The 21,486-nt window shown below is 45.4% G+C and overlaps 1 protein-coding gene across 1 annotated transcript; it reads right to left on the bottom strand.

The window, feature by feature from the left end:
* Window positions 1-11,678: 11,678 nt before the first annotated feature.
* Window positions 11,679-15,492, bottom strand: FOXI3 (forkhead box I3). The gene is made up of 2 exons (XM_066264942.1): window positions 14,856-15,492; window positions 11,679-12,301 (listed from the first exon to the last, which is right to left on the bottom strand). Exons 1-2 carry the CDS (start codon window positions 15,475-15,477, stop codon window positions 11,679-11,681), a joined length of 1,245 nt encoding a protein of 414 aa, XP_066121039.1. The 5' UTR covers window positions 15,478-15,492.
* Between the last annotated feature and the right edge of the window lie 5,994 nt (window positions 15,493-21,486).

The following is a 21,486-nucleotide window of genomic DNA, read 5'->3' as shown; positions in this document are numbered from 1 at the left end:
CTCTTCCTCTCCCCCCTCCCCCTGTAACCACCACACTCTTATCAATGTCTCTTAGTTTCACTTTTATGTCCCACCTACGTATGGAATAATGCAGTTCCTGGTTTTTTCTGATTTACTTATTTCACTTCGTATAATGTTATCAAGATCCCGCCATTTTGCTGTAAATGATCCTATGTCATCATTTCTTATGGCTGAGTAGTATTCCATAGTGTATATGTGCCACATCTTCTTTATCCAGTCATCTATTGACGGGCTTTTTGGTTGTTTCCATGTCAGAGCTTTTTTCAAATTCATCACCGGAGATAAAGGACTGTGGGGCTGCATTTATCTCCTGTGAACTGCCCTCACCCCATCAGAATGTGCATTCCATTAGACCAGCGTCTCTGGCGTGTTCACTGAATATCTGTGCCCAGAATTGCCTGGCACATAGAAGGGTTCAATAAACATGTGTTGTCTAAATGAAGTCACATGTTGTTTATCTACTAACCCCATCCCCAGTGTAACTGTGGACGGTCAGTTAAGTTACCCCCCTCGTCCAGATCCAGGAGTCAATCAGACACTTTCCTGTGCAGTGACACAGGCTATGTACAGCTGCCACTCCGTCATCCCAGTGATGAGGCCCAGAGGAGACTTGCTGACAGTTGCAACCCCTCCCCTGCAAGACCAAATTATTCAGGGTTTCCTTAGATTCTGTAAGCTACTGCATACCTTCCTAAAAAAATTGTTTATTTGTCTAAGTTAGCAGGAATTGGTCTATCTTGTTTACCACCAAGAAGCCCTCAGAGGATCTAGTATTGTTGAGAAGTCTGCTCATCTGATTATCCTTCCCTAGTAGATATTATAAACAAAGTTTCAGAGTTTAACTGGAATGTCCATATGTAGACTTTTCAAAAAAAAAAATCCTGCTTGGCTCTAGGTGGACCTTTCCCATCTGACACTTATAAACATCAATAAATTAATTTTTTAAAGGGAACAACAAAATGAGAAAGGATGAAAACTAAAAAGACAAATCTTTTTTTAACCTCTGGAAAGATTTCTTCTATTCTTTGAATTTATCATCTGTCTTCTATTTTAAAGCTCTGGTTGCCATTGTTTGGAGGTTTGATTTTTTTTTTTTTTTCAGTTTCCTTTCTACCTTGTTAATACGGTATAAGGGAAAGAAAATACATTTTTCATATTTATTGCATAACCAGCCACTTTATTGAATTCTCTTTCTGGGTCTCCATACTACAGCCTGAATATGGCTCTAGTCACGCCACGCTTCTCCTTAAAACCCTCGGACGGCTTCCCAGTGCTCGCAGAACAGTGTTCAAAAACCCTCCTCCTGTCTGACTGCCCCATCACTGCAGTCCTCATCCCCATGCTTTCTTACTCAAGAAACTTGAGTCCCACTGAGCTACTCCCTGTCCCTTTTCACCTTGGTGACCTGCCTAGGTTCTGTCTCCTGCCTGGAATGCTCAGCCTCCAGATGAAGCCCAATGGTCTTCAATAACTCCATCAACCTTGAGCTATTCCCTTGTTATAGCTATAGTTATTTATATAATTATTTGTTTTTTAACTATCTTCCCTTTGGAATACATTTTTTGTTTGTATTTTGTTTTGTTTTTAATTTATTGATTTTTAGAAAGAGGAGAGGAGAGGAGAGAGAGAGAAGCATAGTAGTTGCTTTCCGTATGTGCTTTGATCAGGCAAGCCCAGGGTTTCGAACTTTCAAACTGGCAACCTCAGTGTTCCAGGTCAACACTTTATCCACTGCACCACCACAGGTCAGGCACAGTTTTTTTGTTTGTTTGTTTGTTTGTTTTTAATTTAAATTATACTAATTTATTTTTGAATAGACAAAACATTTACACAGCTCAGAGTTCAAAAGTACAATAGATTCTGCATAGAGGTCTTCCTCTCACTACTCTAAGGTTTCCATGTAACCAGCTTCTTTTGTTTCTATAAGGAATATGTCATGCATTTATAAACAAAAACACATTATTTTTTTTCCTTCCAACCACATTTTTTACGTAAATTGTTCTATATTATATATTATATATACTTGTCTGCCTGCTGTCACCATTCTCTCATTGTCTTCTGCCTTTTAAAATTTTTTACTTATTTTAGTGATGTTTCACAGGAATAAAAATAAATTTTCACTCAACCAAGAGAGAAGGGAACAAGTCTGTTGTACTCACCATCGTATCTCTAGCCCATAGCTCAGAGCCTAGCAATGAAATTGTGAAGATCTATTTATTAAATGACTGAATTACATCTCTCACGCATATCCCAATATCTCTCAGGTTCACAGAGCCAGCCTGGTCTTCCCTAATCTCAACCTACAAGATTCCAGGTCTTGCCAGAAAGCTCTTCCTGAGCAATGCCGACAGTCCCTCCTCTCCTGGAGGGTCCTGACCCGATAAACAACCTTCACCCTACTGCTTTAGGCAGAACCCCAGCAGTCATCCCTGAATCACCACGTTCAGAAAATCACTAACCCTGCCCATTCCTATCTCCTAAATGTCTCTCAAACTTCCCGTTGGTTTTTTCCCCAGTATTCCTACCTACTCAGACTCCCATCACTTCTGCTTGTATTTCTACAGTGGTTTCCAAAAGGGTCTCTTGTAGGTCTTGTCTTTCATTTTTTTATTTTTTTTAAGTGAGAGGAGGGGAGATATAGAGACTCCCACATGCACCCCAACCAAGATCCACCAGGCAACCCCCATCTGGAGCCAATGCTTGAATCAACCGAGCTATCCTCACTGCCCAGGGCCAATGCTTAAATGAATCAAGCCACTGGCTGTGGGAAGAGAAGAGAGAGAGAAGGGGGAGATGGAGGAGGAGAGAAGCAGATGGTTGCTTCTCCTGTGTGCCCTGACCAGGGATCCAACCCAGGACGTATGCTCTATCTACTAAGCCAGGGGTCCCCAAACTACGGCCAGCGGGCCGCATGCGGCCCCCTGAGGCCATTTATCCAGCCCCCCGCCACACTTCGGAAGGGGCACCTCTTTCATTGGTGGTCAGTGAGAGGAGCACAGGATGCACAAAGCGTGGTGTCGCTCACGTACAGTACTACTTCCGGTGATGCGAATGTACATGTCACAGGTCCGGAAGCACGTCATATCACTTGTTACGGCTAGCAGTGACAAATATGGAACCGGACATTGACCATCTCATTAGCCAAAAGCAGGCCCATAGTTCCCATTGAAATACTGGTCAGTTTGTTGATTTAAATTACTTGTTCTTTATTTTAGATATTGTATTTGTTCCCGTTTTGTTTTTTTTTACTTTAAAATAAGATACGTGCAGTGTGCATAGGGATTTGTTCAGTTTTTTTTTTATAGTCCGGTCCTCCAATGGTCTGAGGGACAGTGAACTGGCCCCCTGTATAAAAAGTTTGGGGACCCCTGTACTAAGCCAACCAGCCAGGGGCCCAGGTCTTATCCTTTTCAAAGAAGTTGGTTTAATATACAAATCCCATTCTTAAAATAAAATTGAATTCATTTCTCCTCTGTTTTATTCTGCCTAGTCTATTTCACTGATAAACTTGATCAGACTACAGGTTCAACTTCTACCTCCTTCACTGTTCTTTTCTACCTGAAAGTGCTGTGTGTGATCTGCTTCCAGGTCCAGCTGTTCTCAACTCCACAGGGGGCCATAATCTCTGTTCCCAGGCCCTGATTCTGCTTTCACACAGCCCCCACCACATGCAGACTGCCTCCCTTCCTGCCCTCTCCATCGGGCCAACTCCTACTCCAGGCAGGCCTGGTCCTCTCCCAGAGAACCCCACTTCTCTTCAAAGCACTGTCACCCACCGTCATCCTTTCTTGGCTTCTTCTCCTCCGCTAGAAAGTGAGTGCCATACTTACAGGGACCTTGATGTTAGTTGTGTCTTCTCATAGGTACAGGAAGTGGGTACTAAGAATCACTGAACAGAAGAGAGGAAACTACATTTGGAAGGGCAGGATGAACTGTGCTACTGCCCCTTTGGAAGGGTCTCAGCATGTAAGAGACTAACAAGGAGGATGATGGCCACACAAGTGTCAGCCTATTGCTCTAGAAATGGCAGTATTCCCCTAATGACCAGACATATTCATTCTTAGGAATTGTATACGTGGCCGGATACAGGCACATACATTCCCTGCTGGTCGAGTGAGAGGCGGGGTGCTGTGGCCGACACTGCCCGGATGCTTGGCAGGCTTCCTGGCTACCAGGTGGTTAACCCCAATCATAGGAAGGTTTTGAAAAACTTTGCTGAAGTAGCAATTCCTTGGCTCTTACCACCAGCATGCAAAGGACAGAGCCGCATAACAGCTTCCACAGTGTTGTTTTCCTTTCCCAAACCTTGTAAAGAGGGAGAACTTGAAAGTCTGCTAGCAGAGTGCTGGGGGCCAGCGGGCGGGCAGGTTGGTGATCAAAGGCTCCAGGTGTCTGGCAGAGGCATGAATGTGGAAAAGTGGAAGTGATGTATGGGGAGGTAGGGACGGCTCAGTCCTAAATTCAGGCTAATCACAGAGAAATTCTTGGAATTTTGCCTCTTTAAAACCAAAAGAGAAATGTAACTTTTTTGTATTTTGTGTACTTAGCGATGCATAGTTGATAGAGCATAAGTGAGGTCCATCATGAATAAAAGTCTTGGGAAAATGTATATTCTCTGCCTCGGTTTTCTCAAACAGGGAGGAAGAACAATGCACCTGTTTCTTAAGATCAATTAAAACAATTATTTCGGTTGTACATAGGCTTTGTTTTAGACTTGAGGGAGATGGACATGGATTGAGTCACCTGAGACTGCAGCTGAGTGGCTCACAGCACGCTGCCCCCTGGGTCCTAGTCTCCTGCTCATTCTTTACCCTTGGGAACTATCCTCTTAAGGTACAGTAACTTGTTTTAATTTAAGTCAGAGATTTAGTTAAGTTGGAAAAAGGTATTCATAAAAGGCAGTTTGAGGGGAGTTGGTGGAAGTAGGAGAGGTTAGTATGCTCAGGGGCAGTTGCTCCAAAGAGGGCTTCTGTAGAAACCCAAGAAGATCTGGGACATTGGGCTCTTGTGACAGAAAGAGTAACTGCAAAGATGCTCAGACAGAAGGGCTTGGGATGTTTGAATGAGTGCAGGTGGTGAGTGGCTAGGGCGAAGGAAAGGGAATTTGGGACGGGGATGGGGAGCAGTGAGTGGGGCAGGACCTTGTTCATGCAGGACCACAGAAAAACTTGGTTGTTTGCTAATCATAAAAGTCACTGAAAGGTTCTAAGCATAAAAGCTGTATAAATGTTAACTGTTGTTTAAAAGATAACACTGGCTTTCAGGTAGTCAATGAGCTCAGACAGCAGGAAGCCAGGCTGGCGGGGGAGGGCAATTGGGAGACTCCTGGCAGAGGTGTGGCCATGGCAGAGTAATTGATGGGAAGTCAGGGGTTGGAGACCAATTTTGGATACTGGAGCCAACAGTTCTCGTTTCAGGCTTGGATGTGGGCATGAGGAAAACAGAGGAAGCAAAATAAGAGTTAGCAAGTAGCCTGACCAGGCAGTGGCGCAGTGGATAGAGCGTCGAACTGGGATGCGGAAGGACCCAGGTTCAAGACCCCGGGGTTGCCAACTTGAGCGCGGGCTCATCTGGCTTGAGCAAAAAGCTCACTAGCATGGACCCAAGGTCCACTCGAGCGGGGGTTTACTCAGTCTGCTGAAGGCCCGTGGTCATGGCACATATGAGAAAGCAATCAATGAACAACTATGGCGTGGCAATAAAAAAATGATAATTGATGCTTCTCATCTCTCTCTGTTCCTGTCTGTCTGTCCCTATCTATCCCTCTATCTGACTCTCTCTCTGTCCCTGTAAAAAAAAAAAAAAGTTAGCAAGTGTTGGAAAGGTTTGTCAGCTGACTCCCACTATGCGGATGGATAAGTGAGTCTCCCTCTCCTGTGGCACCTCCAAGCTTCCCAGTGGCTGGGTGGAGGGCCGTGCACCATGGTTCCTGCTCTGCTTTGGCTTTTCTGTAATAGGAGGACAAATACCCATCCTCTAAGGCTGCTGGAAAAACAAAACAGAATGTTGACGTCAGACTCTTGAAAAGAAACAAGTGTGGAGGCTGAGTGGACACGAGGCTCTATTCAATCACCTCCGGGCAACACACACATTCACCATGAAGTAGTTGTATTAACAACCTTCTGAACAGTTCAGTGACGGAGATGCTGCTGGGACCCATTTCCTCGAGCAGAAGACTGAGGTCTGGGGAGTTTGTCTGACTGGGTCGCAGTCACAGCACCTGTGACCCCCAGGTGTAGAGAGGTGGAGGTGAGCAGTACAGAATGGGGTCTGCTGCCATCATGTTTGGAGATGAGAGGAAAGAGAAGTCCTCATGCTTGCTAACGTGTGGCTACACGATCTCAACACGGAGCAGACAGATTCCCACCATGAGGTTTGCTTAAATGTATTTCAAGATGGTAAACTGGGAAGGAGAAAATCCAACACACTTTGTAGCCTCGAACCTCCGTGATCATCAGTCTCTCTGCCCACCTGAGGCTGGGCTGAGAGCTGGCGGCCAGGATGCTGATGTGACATTCTTGTGGCTGGCCTGGACCAGGGCTGGGGGCGATGAGGGAACCAAAAGGACTCTAGTCATGCCCCAAGGGTCCATGCCTTGAGTAGAGTTCCACAGAACCTCTGGCACTGTCACTTTTGCTGGCCCAGCTTTGAATAGCGTCAGTCCAGGTCCTCGCGTCCCCCTCACACCAGACACAGGAAAGATGAGGGAAGGTGTGGGGAGGGGTGGAGCTGAACCACGCTGAACCATCCTTTCTCCCTTGTCAGAGGTGGGCAGCCGGTGGGGAGAAGCTCACATGGACCCTGTGGATCCTCCCTTACTCTGTGCATACTTGTTGTAAGCCTCCACTTGCTTGCCAAGGGTCATCTCAATGCCCAAACACAGGGCTTGACAACCAAAAGGGATCTGCTGAGCCAATGGATAAATTTCCTGTGGATGTCCAAGGTTCCAGGACAGCATCCCCAACCTCCAGCTTCCTGCAGCAGCTTCAGAGCTTGAGATCTGGGCCCCGGCCCTGGCTGCTGGCTTATGCTGTGGAAAGGACATTTCAAAGAAGAGTGACTTTCCTCCCCTTGCTCACCTACCTGTGCCCTGAGAACAGAGCTCAGACACAAAAAACCACAGGGAGCCTACAGGGACACACCAGAAGGGAACATCACTGTAGGGGGACAGAAGGCAGGAGCCTGGGATCTAGACCCAAATCTGCAACCAGGAAGCTGTGTGGCCCTGGCCAAGTCATTTAACATTTCTGTGCCTCTCCTTTCATCTCCAAAACAAAGAGGCAGTAGAATAGGTTCAGGGCAAGCAGGTTCTGACATCAGATGGCCCTGATTTTAAATTTTAGTTCGACCACTTACCAGCAACTACCACTTAAGATTTTTGACGAGGGCATTTTACACAATGCCCCAGGCCTCAGTAATCTCATTGGTGAAAAATAAAAACAGTATTGTATCTACTTATGAGTTGCTGGGAGGGATACTATAGCTATTTTATGTAAGTGTTTTAGGACTGTGCCTGGCATCCAAGAAGTGAGTTATTATTATTGTAATGTTTCCTTTTTTAAATGATAAAGGGCTGCTCTCCAGGCCTCTTAAGAGTTTTGGTGATGGAAGGAATTCAGTAGATACCTGGTCTTTTTTTGTTTTCAAATCTGATTTGGAAACCCTTCTTTCTTCAGTGGGGCGAGCCACTCAGACCCTGCCTCAGCTCACGGCTTTCCATAACAAAGACAAGGCCGTGTGGCCCCATCAGGTCTCTACCCCAGAAACTAGCACCTCCTTGCCTGCCTCAGGAAGCCACCAAGGGCTTCATTTTCGATTACAACCTCCCGATCTCAGCTACTAGAGCATCTGAAGAAAACAAGACCCAGTTGGACCCTAAAGACTTAGCCTCTTTCCACATTCTTGGAACCTCAGAGAGGACAGGAAAGAAGCAGTTTTGGAGTTTCTGCAAAAGGTCAGTGATGTTCCTGGTGGCCAAAGCCTGGCCCAGTTAGCCCTGGGAAGAATTTGTAAGTGCTCTTGAGGGGCTCAGGAAGGAGTTGGGATATAAGGCACAGTTTTCAAAGCCTTTTCCCCATATGTTCAAGAATGGGATGAATGGCTCTATGATTATTAAAAAGAAAACCTGAACACTGCTGATTAGTTTTTCAAATTCTCCTTAGTCCTTGTCTTATTCTGAAGGGCACACTAGGTCCTAGAAGGCTGGTAGACAGGTGCTTTAAAATGCAAATGTGTCCAACTGGCCTCAGCCTATGCTGCAACTTGATTGACATCAGTCCCTATTCCTGGAACACCCCTCGAGAAAAAAAGGTGCCTAACTCTGTGCTGCAGGTCCACAGCTTTTGCCTCCATGCTCTCCTGAGCCGCACGAAGTGAAATTTAGCTCAGGTCCGTAATTTCTGACCTGGTTCTCAACTGGGAAGCAGGTGCAAACGATGACCTGAAAATATCACAGGCACAGATAGCTTACTTCCCTCCAATCCCATGCCCAGCAGGAGGCAGCTACCAATCCTGGGAGTGGTGGGGCGGGGGGGAGGGGAGCAAGCCATCCTGCTGCTCTTCCCAGTTATTATTCGGATCAGAAGTAGATTCTTCTGATCATCTTCATGTTTATAAATACCGACGTTCTGGCATTTAATACCTACCCAGATCTAGACACTTTCAAATACAAGTTAATCGTGTTCTTTTAACGTGTCTTCCCTGTTTGTATCCCTCCCCATCCCATGCAGTCCCCAAATAACCCATAGTTTACTACTGTTTAATCAAAATTACGCCCCAGCCTAGATCTCTATTAACAGAAATAATTAGATACCAAGAAGGAAGCTACCATAAGAAATCTATAACTAACAACTAAAATATTGAAGGAGTCTACCCTCCAATGTGACCAGGCCAACCTGGAGATACCAGTTCTGAAAAATGCCCGTTATTTGGCTGCACCTGCTTACAACCGATTCTCCTTAAGAGAAAAGGCATCTCATTAGACAACTGTTGCAGTTGAAGCCCAGAGTCTAACTCATTCAGGGCTCAACCACCAGCCCTAAGACCTAAGATTTTCTGTGGGGGGGTCTCAGGGCTCCCCTTCCTCATTGGCAAACTGTAGCTGTTGGTCTAGAACAGTGGTTCTCGACCAAGGCTCATGTTTTTCCCCAGGGGACATCTGGCAATATCTGGAGATACCCATGGCCAGGGCTGGGGGAGAGGGAGGGCCTCTGAAATCTAATGTGTTGAAACTGCTGAATACCCTGTGATGCAAAGGGCCACCACCTCCAAACCAAAATTACCTAGCCCCAAACATCAATAGTGCTGATGCTGAGAAACCCTAGCCCAGAAACCTCCCCTTTCAGGTTTCTTCTAGAGGCCATGTCCAAGTTTCCAAGCTATTTCCCCGATAGTGATGAGCTGCCTGTGGCCCCCTGGAGAACTACAACACCCAGGGCTCCACGTAGGGAGTGTGGCAAGCTGGTGACACCTTCCTAGTACATTCCTTCCTGCAACAAATTGTCTGGTGCCCTGAATGTCACTTCAATCTAAACACAGAACCAATACTTTGTAACAAAAGGGCCATATACTTGTAGACCCTCCCGAGTACTGTTTCATTCCAATCAATTGCTTCTTTTCTAAGTCCCTGTGGTGGCTTTGGTGCCATGCCAACTGATATCTTTTAGGATAAAGACACCGAAGACAAAAATGGTAATGCCGAAACATGGCCAGAAGTCATCCCACTTAAGAGTTTATTTCAAGTGATACTCAGCACATGGTGTAAAACTTTTTCTTGTTCTCAGTGTATAAATTATTTTACAAATATAAAGCTGTGTTAGAAACAATACTTATAAAAGTCCACATGATTTTTCACATAGACTGACATTCACTGAAACTGGATTTCTGTACACAGTGTGGGGTAAGTCGTCTCTTTGGCTGTCTCTCTATAGGCACACCTTGGAGATATTGCAGGTTCGGTCCCAGACCGTCCCCATAAAGCAAGGGGTCACAACACACCCAAGTTGTCATCTTTCTGCTGGTGGAGGGTCTTGCCTTCAATTGGTAAAAAAATGCAACCTCTGTGAAACTCAATAGAACCAGGAACACCTGCTCTTGTATTTAAACAATGGTGATGTCACTTATACCTCAAGCTATTTTTAAAAATACTTTTCTCTAAGTTAATCCAAAATAAAAATTTAAGGGTCATGCTGTGATATTCAAAAAAGAACACACAGGGAAAAGTTTAAAAACTTTTTTTTACAATGTATTTGTTTCTTAAAAAAAAAAAAATTAAAACCCCAAACCAACAACATAGTACAAAGACATTAATTCACAGGTCATTATCTTTATCTTAATTAATATTGTTCCAATAAAACCTATAGGTTTTGGGTAAGTTCAAGCAGTGACTGAGCCTGCCCTGTACCAGGCACGGTGCTGGTGCTGGTGCTGGTGCTGGGAGGGTGACTATAAAAACTGCTCAAATGAAAATACCTTTAGAGAAGTAAAAGGGAATGCCAAAAATATATTTTTAAAAAATTTACCACAAATAACTTTAAAAACTATAAAAAATTCCACTTAAAAACTACTTTTAATAAAATTCTAAAACTTTGTTTAAAAAAACCTCCAGTACACATGCTAAAAGTGACAGGATGTCAAGTCCATTAGGACTATGGCCACCCCAGGCCTCATGAACACGGAGGCAGAAGCAAAGCAAAGGCGGCCATGCCTGCTGCTCAGGAAAAGATCACAAGCAGCATTTATTCAACTGGACTCTCTGGTCAAATGTGGTCTAGCTCCTTACTACCCTGCATACGCTACTTTTGTTTCTCAGGAACTAGAACACAAACCTACAAGCACCAGCCCCCTAGCCAGGCTGCCTGAACCCCTGATCCTGGCTCCTGGGGCGTATTATCTGTACTGCCTTGAGTGAGTTACCTGACATCTTGGAGTTTCACAGCCCTCCTAAGAAAACAAGGGCTTGTAATAATACCTATCTCCCAAGGTTGGGTGAGCATTAAAGGGGTCAAGTACGTAGATCGGTGCCCAGCACATAGGGCTTGATGCCTAAGCAGTGGCAATGCATGAGCTGGATACAGCTCAGGGCTATGTGGGATTTCCTAGTACAATATTTTTTAAACTTTTAATTAGCAGCCAAGAATTCAAATGGAGGTTTCCTATAAAAAGACAGATCTGACTCTTCTAGGAAAGTCAAAATGCTGCGAGGCAGGAGGGAAATAAGTAGCTGCCCAGAGTAGCCTTTTGGATGGTCAGTCCCAACCACTCCCTATGGCTTCAGTTGCCAATTGCTGTTTTTCCTACCAATTAACTCCATTCATTTGTTGTTGTTTTTTAGCCAGCCCATGTATACCTCTGAGCTTGTAAGCCTGATATACATTGATGATCAAAACAGATAAGGTCCCTGTCCTTGTAAGGGCCCCTATAACAGAGTGGTGGATTTCTCTCCAGGAAGGCCCTTATCCAGAGAAACCTGTAAAAGTTTTCTGGGTTGCAGAAAGTTATCCACTATACCCAGGCTACTCCCAAGTGTGGTCCATGGACCAGGAGATCACTAGGGAGCTCCAGTTAAATGTAGAATCTACCCCAGACCTACTACTGCCTTGGAATTGGTATTGTAACAAGACCTCAGGTGTGTCTATTCAAGCCTAAGAAGTAGTGCTCTATACCTCAGAGCCCTCCCGGGGGTAGATAAGGCTGTTGACCATGCTGAAGTTGTAGAAAGGGGGGCTGAAGGGACTATTCTGACCCCCGCCGGTGCTGGCAGGGAAAGGGCTATAATAGGAAGATCTTTGGCTGCTGCTGTTGCTGGCGCTGTTACTCAGCTGCAAGGTGTCTGGTGAGGTTTCTGAGATGGAGCTGGTGGGAAACGTGCTGCTGGAGGGCAGGTGCGCCCCCTGGATCCCTAGGTGGTGACTGCCAGGGACAGCTCGCTGGGTGCTCCCACTGCTGCTGACGCTTAAGGTACTGAGGCTGCTGAAGAAGGTGTTGAGGCAAGGTGTAGAGGTGAGCACAGGTCCTCCAGGGGAGGAGACAGTACTCTTGGTGCCCTCCGATGGCTCTGGGGTCTGGGAAGGCCTTAGCAAAGCAGAGGGGCTGTCGCCTTCTGACTTTCCACCCACTCCAGACCCCAGTCCTGAAGAGAGACCCTCCTCTGATTTTGATGTCCCTGCAGCTACTGTGGAGCTGCTGCTGGCCTCTGAGCGGCGCTTTCGTTTCCGGCGGAAGTTCCCATTGTCAAACATCTTTTCACAGTTTGGATCCAGTGTCCAGTAATTGCCTTTCCCTATGGAGATGAGAAAGAGGTGTTAGAGAAGCATCTATTTTCAGAGGAGGAGGGCAGCAGTTCATAATGTGCTGACAAAGATGCACCACCCCCTGTACTGTTAAGGTTATCCTTATGAGGTAGATTTTATTACCTTCAAGGAACAAAGATGTTCTGGCCCTTTTCACCTCCTCCTGGCAGTGTCTGCTACTTAAATTTTAAGACCTAATTCTATTCACAAGACACTTAAAATTACCTAACAGTTTCCCTTCTAGATTCAAATGGAGTGACCCTACAAAATCCTGGTGCTACTTAAACTTGACCTCCATTTCTTTATTTATAAAAATAGGGATAGGAACAGTCCCCACCTCACAGGTTGGCTGTGAGGGTTGAACGGTACCTTTCCATAGTAGCTGGCACACAATGGTTAGCAACGCAGAAACAGTATCTGTTATTGTTATTATTTGCTGAAAGTGTTTAATTCTCATCCCTAAAAAAATACTCCACTGGAAAAAAAAAGGCAACTTCTCACGTACCCGGATCCTCTGCTTTGCTGAACAAAAATGACAAGGGTTATTATTGAGCAACCAATTGTTTTAACATCTTGGATGGCATACATCTAGAAAACAAGGGAACACCTTTCCTAGAGTCTCTGAACATCCCTCACCCTGGGCAGGAAATGCCTCTGCATCTCCTCCAAGTCTTCCCTCCACAAGGTTAATCTCGACACTCAGGGCCCCATTTACTGCATGCAACGCTGGTCTCCTGCTTAGAGAATTTCACTTACAATTTATGTAGCATAACTGAGGTAAAAAAAAAAAAAAAAAAGATCTATCCTCTTGGAGGGTTTAACAACCAGTGGCATCTGATAGTACCACTGAGCACCTATAGTGGGTGCTTTCTATGGATAACCTGGTTATTCCTCACAGGTCTATGGAGATAGACAGTATTATCACCTTCATCTTTCGGAAGGGGAAACTTAGGTGCAGATGGTTAGTAACCTGCCATATCCCCAGTTAACAAAAGTAAAGCCAGGAATGCTCAGACTCATCACTCCTTACTAACCACTGTTTTGCTGCCTTCACAAACTAGCACACACTCCCTCACACCCATTTTCCCCACCGAAACATTTTCTGTATATAGTTTCAAAAAAAATTATTCCTACAACTACCCTCTCAATAATAATACCTGCACCTATCAGGAAACTTATATTGTGCCACCTTGGTACCAAACACTTTGACAAGGTATTAAGGACCTTGAACTTTTAGAAGGTCGGGAAGAGTGTACAAGAAATTCACATGACCATCTCAAGTGATTTATTAGAGGCCAAATTGGAAGATGCGCCTTCTAGAATTGCATGTCCTGTCCAATCCAGTCATCACTAGCCACATATGGCTGCTAGTCACTTGAAAAGTGGCAGGTCCAAAGTGGCATGTGGTGGAAGATACACAAAGGATTTTGAAGACTTGGTACCAGAAAAGTAAAGCCTTACCTCAATAATAATTTTTATATTTGTTATAGGTGAAAGATTATTTGGGGTTACCCTAAAAAACATTAAGTTTACCAGTTTCTTTTTGCTTTTTTAACGTGGCTACTAGAACATTACAATCATGTGGTTTGGACTGTATCCCTGTTGGAAACCACTGCTCTAGAATGACTTCACATACAAGTACTCCAGGATATTTTCACAAAACTCTGGATCTCTGTGGTGTGCAATGGAAACGGTTTTATTTCTCTTCTCCCTTCCTATCACAACTCTGTCCCAACCTCTTTTTACCTGGGCTCATTCTGAATACCTCAAGTAGGAATATGTTTCTCTCTACTTTTTAAGCTTTTCTCCACTTCCACTTTCTAGGTAGGAGGAAACCACTAACAGCACTCCACGGCAATCCAGCCCTTCTCACACTGGTTTCAATCAGAAAAAGCAAATTTGGGGTTTCATTTTCCACAGTTTCAAAATAGTTCAAGTACCAAAAGAACAATCTGCAGGATTCAGTTAAAGTTCTGGGATCTCTCTGTCTTAGGTATGTGCCACGTACATTCAAATCACCTCAAGGTAGGCAAAGTATCTGTTTTAGGAAGGACATGGTCTCTGGGAACCTGATGTAGGAGGAAGTGCATCTATGGGCAGCTCGAATGGCCTACCGCTCCTCTCGGTCTCTCACCACCTCTTTCGTGAATAAGTGATGGGATTCTGGGCTCAACCGAATTATCACCGAGTTCTTAGTCCTAATTCCCAGTAGTTTGACCCTCCCTCCCTTCAAGTGGCGCAGGAGTGGCTACCCAGTTTGAGGACACGGGGTTTTTGCCTTTCTAACTGGTCAGCCTCTGAGCGTGCAAGGGAGTGGGGCGTGTCCGGGACGAGCTCCTTCCTCACTGGGTCCTGACTCCAAGGACCCTCAGATACTTCTCTTTGTCCTCCGGGTTTCCCTCACCCCAATCAGACGAGGTTCAAGTGGATATGCCGCCACCCGCTCATATCCCCAGTTAGAACCAGAAGACTTCGTGTGGATCTCAGGTCAGCCACACCGAGACCAGCCACCCATCCACCTTGTCTGCGCGCCGCCGCCCTTACCTGGGTCGTCCTCATCGCGGGGCACCTTCTTGAAGCAGTCGTTGAGCGAGAGGTTGTGGCGGATGGAGTTCTGCCAGCCCGCCTTGCTGCGCTGGTAGAAGGGGAAGCTGTCGGCCACGAACTGGTAGATGTGGCTGAGCGTGAGCTTGCGCTCGGGCGCGCTCTGGATGGCCATGGCGATGAGCGCCGAGTACGAGTAAGGCGGCCGCACCATCTTCATCAGGTCCTCGCGGCTGGCCATGGACAGCCAGCCCAAGTCGCAGGGCGCGGTGGGGCCCGCGGGCGCGGGAGGCGCAGCGGGTGCGGGCTGCGCAAGGGGCCGCTGCGCGCAGGCGAAGGTGCTGGCGGCGGCGGCCGGCGGCTGCAGGAAGGGCCTGGCCGCGCCCCGGGGAGGCGGCGGGGGCGCAGCGCCCAGGTACGCGGCGGCGGCCGGCGGGGCGCCCACGCCCGGTCCGTTGAGCCACAGGTAGGGGTTGGCGGCGGCGGCGGCGGCCGGCGCGGCGTAGTCGGCCAAAGCGTAGGGCGCCCTAGCGGCGGGGGGCGCGCCCGGGGCGGCGGCAGCGGACGGGGGCAAGCTGGGCTGCGAGTACACGCCGAAGTTGTCGCTACAGTACAGAGCCATGTCGGTGGCCGTCGGCGAGTGCGGCGCGGCGGCTGCGGGCGGCGAGCGGGGCTGGGGTCGCCGCTCGGGCGAGAGCATCCCTCTGGGAGCCAACCTTGCGGCGCGGCGGCCGCCTCTCGGGTTGGAGCTGAGCTGGCGCGCGCGGAGCGCAGCGCGCGGGCTTCTTATACCTGTGCGCGGGGCTCCGGGCCTGGGCGGCCGGCGGCCCCGCGGGGTGGCCACGCCCCACCACGCACCCCTGCGCCAGCACCACGCCCACCTGTCGCGCTACGCCCCCTGCGCGCGCCACGCGCGTAGCCCCTCCGCACGGTGCCGCCGGCGCCTCCAAGTTTAAGGTGAGGAGCGCACCTCCCTAGCTAACGTATCCTTAGCTCAGTAATGAAACAAAAGAACGGAAATTAAAGACGAAAAGGTGATAACCCAAAGAGGACAGATGTCTCTCAGAGGTCCTTGCCTTCACTTGGGATGGTCGCTCGGGCCACCTGCCTCAGCTCGCTCTGGTTTCTCCACTTACAGCCTCGACACCTGCAATCCGGGCGCAGGGTTCCGGTCTGCTCTCAAGGACCCGCTCGGGTCGAGCATCATAGGCGTGATTTACAACTGTTTGGGATACACGGTACCTTGTATTAACGGACATCCTTGTTGTGTCCCCTTGTCGGCAGCTCTGTGATAGCAGGGACCGAACTCGATGTTTAACTTCTTTAACCATATCTCTAAACGTATCACTGTTCGTCCACGTTCGGGAAGTACGTATTTGCTTATTTGTGTGTCCTCCCTGTGCATGCTTTCGGTGTGATTTGTAGTTCTTAAAAACAAGGGTGAACATTTTCAGAGTTATTTGAATAACTCGGTTCGGAATTAGCATTTTTAAGTCAAGTTTAACTTAACCTTTGTGCAAGAAGCGTTCATTTAAAGAAAAAGGGTCACAACAAATTATGACATTTTTCTTTTTTTTCCTTTTTTTTACTGTTTTTATTTACTACTTCTGTAAGTTTTCAAACGCGGTTCCTGCCTGGGAAGCAAACAAAACCCAGTAAATCCTGTAGCGACACCACATGCCACGCAATCATTATTTTTTTGGCTTCGAACAAGAAAATAATTTATTTTACTGATTAAAACGATCCTTATATGTGTGTTCTTAGTAAGTGATAGGTCAGAGATTCTCGTTTAAGGGAGAGAAAAGAGTAAAACACACACCCCACCCCCATTTACCAATTGTAGACTCACAGCTCAGAGTACTTAGTTATTGGAACTTAATTATTTGGAACCCACCCACCTCCCAACCCTGCACTTATTTTCATGATAAAGTTAGTTATGTACTTGGGGAAATTTTATCGTCTTATGTATATAACTTATGAAAAAAGAAATCTAGGGCTACTTCCCTACCAAACGTTGGCACCTAAGACGCAAATCATACTTCCAATGTAACGATTTTTCTAATTGTTCCTGGAACTAGAAAGGAATTATTTTTCACCTCTAACGCACATTATTTCTTCCAATTTCCTGGCAAAGGCTATAGAATGGAGTAGTGCTTGCTTTAATTATATTTTGATGTTTCTTAATTTAAATAAGTGCAGCACTTTCCCACTGCCCCCCTTCCTTTCCAAATAGCCCCAAACTAAGTTGTTTTCTGTTATTTTCTTGGGGTATTAATAAGATGACAGCTGTAGCCCAGGAAATTTGAAAGTAATTTTTAATGAGTTATAATGTCCAAGTTTAATATTTTCCCCCCTTAAACTTAAAGGTTTAAACTAAATAGAGAAATTCCAAAAAGGAAAGCTGGGAATCTAGATGCCAATAAATTGGGGAAATTTTGAAACTGTCTTCCCTTTAATAATTGATATCCTTAACACTAACACCTTATTTTTTAGCAAATTGCTTAGCCGTACATACTTTGCAGTTTTACAGGGTGGTTTTTTAAGTCTAATTCTCAATTCAAAAGAATTCAAAAGCTCCAAAGTACTCTGAGTGAGGGATTATAATTGGAGATTTTTGCTTCTTGCTTTTTTGTTTGTTTGTTTTTTTGTTTTTGTTGCAGAGACAGAGAGAGTCAGAGAGAGGGACAGATAGGGACAGACAGACAGGAACGGTGAGAGATGAGAATTATTAATTCTTCATTGCGGTTCCTTAGTTGTTCATTGATTGCTTTCTCATATGTGCCTTGACCGTAGGGATACAGGAGACCTAGTGCCCCCTTGCTCGAGCCAGCGACCTTGGGTCTAAGCTGGTGAGCTTTGCTCAAACCAGATGAGCCCGCATTCAAGCTGGCGACCGTGGGGTCTCGAACCTGGGTCCTTCACATCCCAGTCCAACGCTCTATTCACTGTGTCACCGCCTGGTCAGGCTGCTTCTTGCTTTGATGAAAGGTTCTGCCTAGTAGAGATAATTTGTTTATTATAAAATAACATTATCTTTTGCAGACTTTAGTTTTATTTTTAAATGACAGAGCCACCGAGTGGCTCTTTGCCTGTATTACAGCATCCATCCAGGTGGAGATCTGTGAGGCAGGCACACTCCCTGGGGGTTTGAAAGTTATACTATTTTATTTTCAATCACATCTTAATTAGGTAAGTTTAAAACTATTATTGGTCATAGCCTGGATTTTTTAATGTCACAATTATAATAATGTTTTTTAAATTTTTCTATTTTTAAAAAATTAAATTTTAAGAAATAAGTTTCCCATAATAATGCTTTGTCAAAATGTCTTTTCATGCCTTGGCCAGATGGCTCAGTTGATTAGGGCATCATTCTGAAGTGCAGAGGTTGCCAGTTTAATTCTTAATCAGGGCAGGCACACACAGGAACAGATTGATGTTCTTCTCTCTCGAAATCAATAAAATAAACATTAAAAGAATGTCTTTTCACAAAAAGATATGCTCAAGGCAATTGATTAATGTATCTATGCCAGTGTAAAATAATGATACACTGTGGCATGTTTTCATCACTGGAAAATAGACATTTTGGGAAACTATTCTAGCCAAAGAAAATATGTCATTTATTTTTTACTAACATTTGGTGACATTCTTGTTCCTTGAAATGGCTGAGTGATGAGACAGTGATTTATAATGGAATGTTTCACTTTTAATAAATAATGTAACAGAATATAAAGTTTATTACACTAATTTATAGCATCATAGAAACATTGGCACTTTAGTACTTACTAGTATTTTTACATATTTTCCAGAGAAGAAAAAAAACTGATATAAATTGAAAATAGCCTCAGTACTCTTATATTCTAAATGGCTGCCAACTTAGAACCACATTGAGCTGCTCACAGAGTCAGTCCTTCCTGCCTCAGCATCATGGTTACCTTGTATTATCTATGAAAAAGGCCACAGGTAGAAATAATGAAATCTGCTCATGTTTTCTACCTGGTTTTCCAACCTCTGCTAGTAAATCAGAGGCTTTTTAAAGACAGATCTTTTTATGTAACTTAGTTGTATAAATACCTTGCCTACGATAGGATAAACAAATATCAATTCTTAAAAAATTAGTATCTGTTGAATTAATGAGTTACTTATAAATGCCACAGTGAAATATAAATAAGCCCATTGAAGGATGAGTAAACACACATAGACACACACACAAATGAGATCTGGGAAAATTTTCTCTAGCGAAAAGAATGGAACATTACTCACATGTGGCGAAAAAGCCCAACTCTGAAAATAATTTACTAGTGTAATGGGGAAAAAAATCTTTGAAAATAAGTCTTTTGTTCTTAATGAGACATAAGGAAGTTTGGTTTTTATAAAACAAGAGGAGTAAGATGAAAGGTAAACTCTGGTACAAGTAGGGATGAAAAGAGAACTAGAGGAAGTGAGAAAAGAATGTGATGGCCCTGGCTGGTGGCTCAGTGGATAGAGCATCGACCCAGCATATGGACGTCCCAGGTTCAATTCCTGGTCAGGGCACATAGGAGAAACGATGATCAGCTTCTCCCCCCTCCTCTTTCCCTCTTCCCCTCCTCCAGCCAGTGGCTCAGTTGGTTTGAGCATGGCCCCAGGCAGTGAGGATAGCTCTGTAGAAGTGTGACAGCCTCCGGTGCTAAAACTAGCTCTGTACTCAAGCATTGGCCCCAGATAGGGTTTCTGGGTGGATCCTGGTCAGGGGGCATGTGAGAGCCTGTCTATCTCTCCTTCTCTCATACCTAAAGGAAAAAAAAAAACCTCAAATTGTAGTTAAAGAGTACAGTTTAGAATAATGAGGTGAGAATAACTACCACACAGGCCAAATGTATAAGATGAATTAGTGCATTTATTGTTTTGGTGAGGAAGGATGTATTATTTAAGGAAAGATGTTGAAATGACCAGATCTAGACCCACTAGTTCATTCCTTAATTGCTGTAATTTTTTTCCAACTTCTGATCATTCATTTGGTTCTCATTGTAGAGCTGATAGAGCCATTAATGAGGTGCAAACCAAAGAGCCTTTGTCATCTCCCAATACCTCAAAAGGCTGTGACTTATGGATGGAACCAGAACTCAGAGGGATCATTCATCTGTTTCTTTGACAAGTATTTTAGGGCTCTGCTTACTGAGCGTAAGTGTTAATGGGAAACTGAGGCAACTCTTTCTTTTTTTCCTAGGATAGCAAGCTTTCCACCAACTTGGGATTTGTCTCCTGTTCCAATATTTTCTCCTTAGAAGCCTTTATGTTGCTGTTCCCAGATTGTTCCTGCTAGTCACCCCACGTGGCCTCCTGGGAGTCAGGGAAGGCTGAAATGAGCTACAAATACAGGGTGAAGCAAAAAATCAAACCCAGGGAGTCTCAGGAGCAGTGATATGGCCCAGCGACAGCCCTGCTGACCCCTAAGACTCATGCCCCTCTTCCCGCTGCAACGTGAGGCACAGGAAGCAAAAAGAATCTACAAATCCTGAGGATTGTAGAAAACTAAAGTATCTGAGGATACCAGAGAAGTTTCATGGACTTAATCCAGAAAAATAAAAGAGAAAATAATCAGTTTAAACAGTGATCTCCAAACAACTCAGTTTAAGCAGTTATTGATCTGTGGCCCCCTGCCCGAGGCCCTTCCAGCTGCCTCCCTCTCCGTCCTGGACCTCCAGAACTCATCCTGGCCTCTGGCTCTTGCTAACTGGTCCCATTCTTGAGCTTCCTCAGCTCATTTCTCAGACTCTTCCTTCTGCTCCACACCAGCTTTTTTCTGGGAGTGTCTTCAGCTCCCCTGCAGGACTTGCCTTTCAGAGAACCTCCATGCCCCTGACTGCATCCTGGCTCCACCAGGACCCTCCCATGACACCCTAAGACCATCTCAAATGGAGACTGCATTTGCACCCTTCCTTCCTCCCGAGGGCAAGAAGGCCTCGCACCTGCTATCACGCTGGGCGGTGACCAAATCTGCCTGGATGCCTCATCCAGCAATCTGGCCCTTTATTTATGATAATCAACTTCTCTTCTCCAGGGCGGTCACTCACTATCCTGAGTGTTCCACCGGATGGGGACTTCGCTATTTTTTCTTTCTTTTCTTTTCTGTTCTTTTTTCTTTTTCTTTTTCTTTTTTTTAGCACTAACTATGAAGGAACAGGCTCTATTCTTAATTTACTTGGTCCGAGCATCGGCCCAAGATAGGGGTTGCTTGGTGAATCCTGGTCAGGCACTGTGTTAATCACCTTACCTGCGTTATCTCATTTAACCCTCACAGCAGTTTGATCGGGTAAGAGCTGTTAGTCCACATCTCATAGATAAAGCAGCAGAGAGGTTAAGTAATTTGGCTGTGTTCTCCCAGCTTCTAAGTGTGCAGTCAGGAAGCACCCCGGGCTGTCAGGCTACAGAGCCCTTGCCAGTGGTTCAGCTCTTATCGCCCCCTCCATTATATCTCCAGTGCCTAGTACTGTACCTGACATTAATGCATGCTCAACTTTGCTTGTTGCTCGAATAAATTGAAAAGCTAAAAAGTATACAATGGGCCTAACCTAATGGGTGATGCAGTGCATAGAGCGTTACCCTGGAATGCTGAGGTCACCAGATCAAAACGCCAGGCTTGCCCAGTCAA

This window comes from Saccopteryx bilineata, chromosome 3 (assembly GCF_036850765.1).
Source record: "Saccopteryx bilineata isolate mSacBil1 chromosome 3, mSacBil1_pri_phased_curated, whole genome shotgun sequence".
Taxonomy (NCBI): Eukaryota; Metazoa; Chordata; class Mammalia; order Chiroptera; family Emballonuridae; genus Saccopteryx; species Saccopteryx bilineata.
This window is presented reverse-complemented; position numbering and strand designations above follow the sequence as displayed.

Excerpts from the sequence above, each read along its gene's own strand:
- FOXI3 (XM_066264942.1), bottom strand. The coding sequence starts at position 15,477 with ATGGCTCTGTACTGTAGCGACAACTTCGGCGTGTACTCGCAGCCCAGC. Across the intron at positions 12,302-14,855 it reads CCGCGATGAGGACGACCCAG|GGAAAGGCAATTACTGGACA; the intron begins GTAAGGGCGGCG and ends TCATCTCCATAG.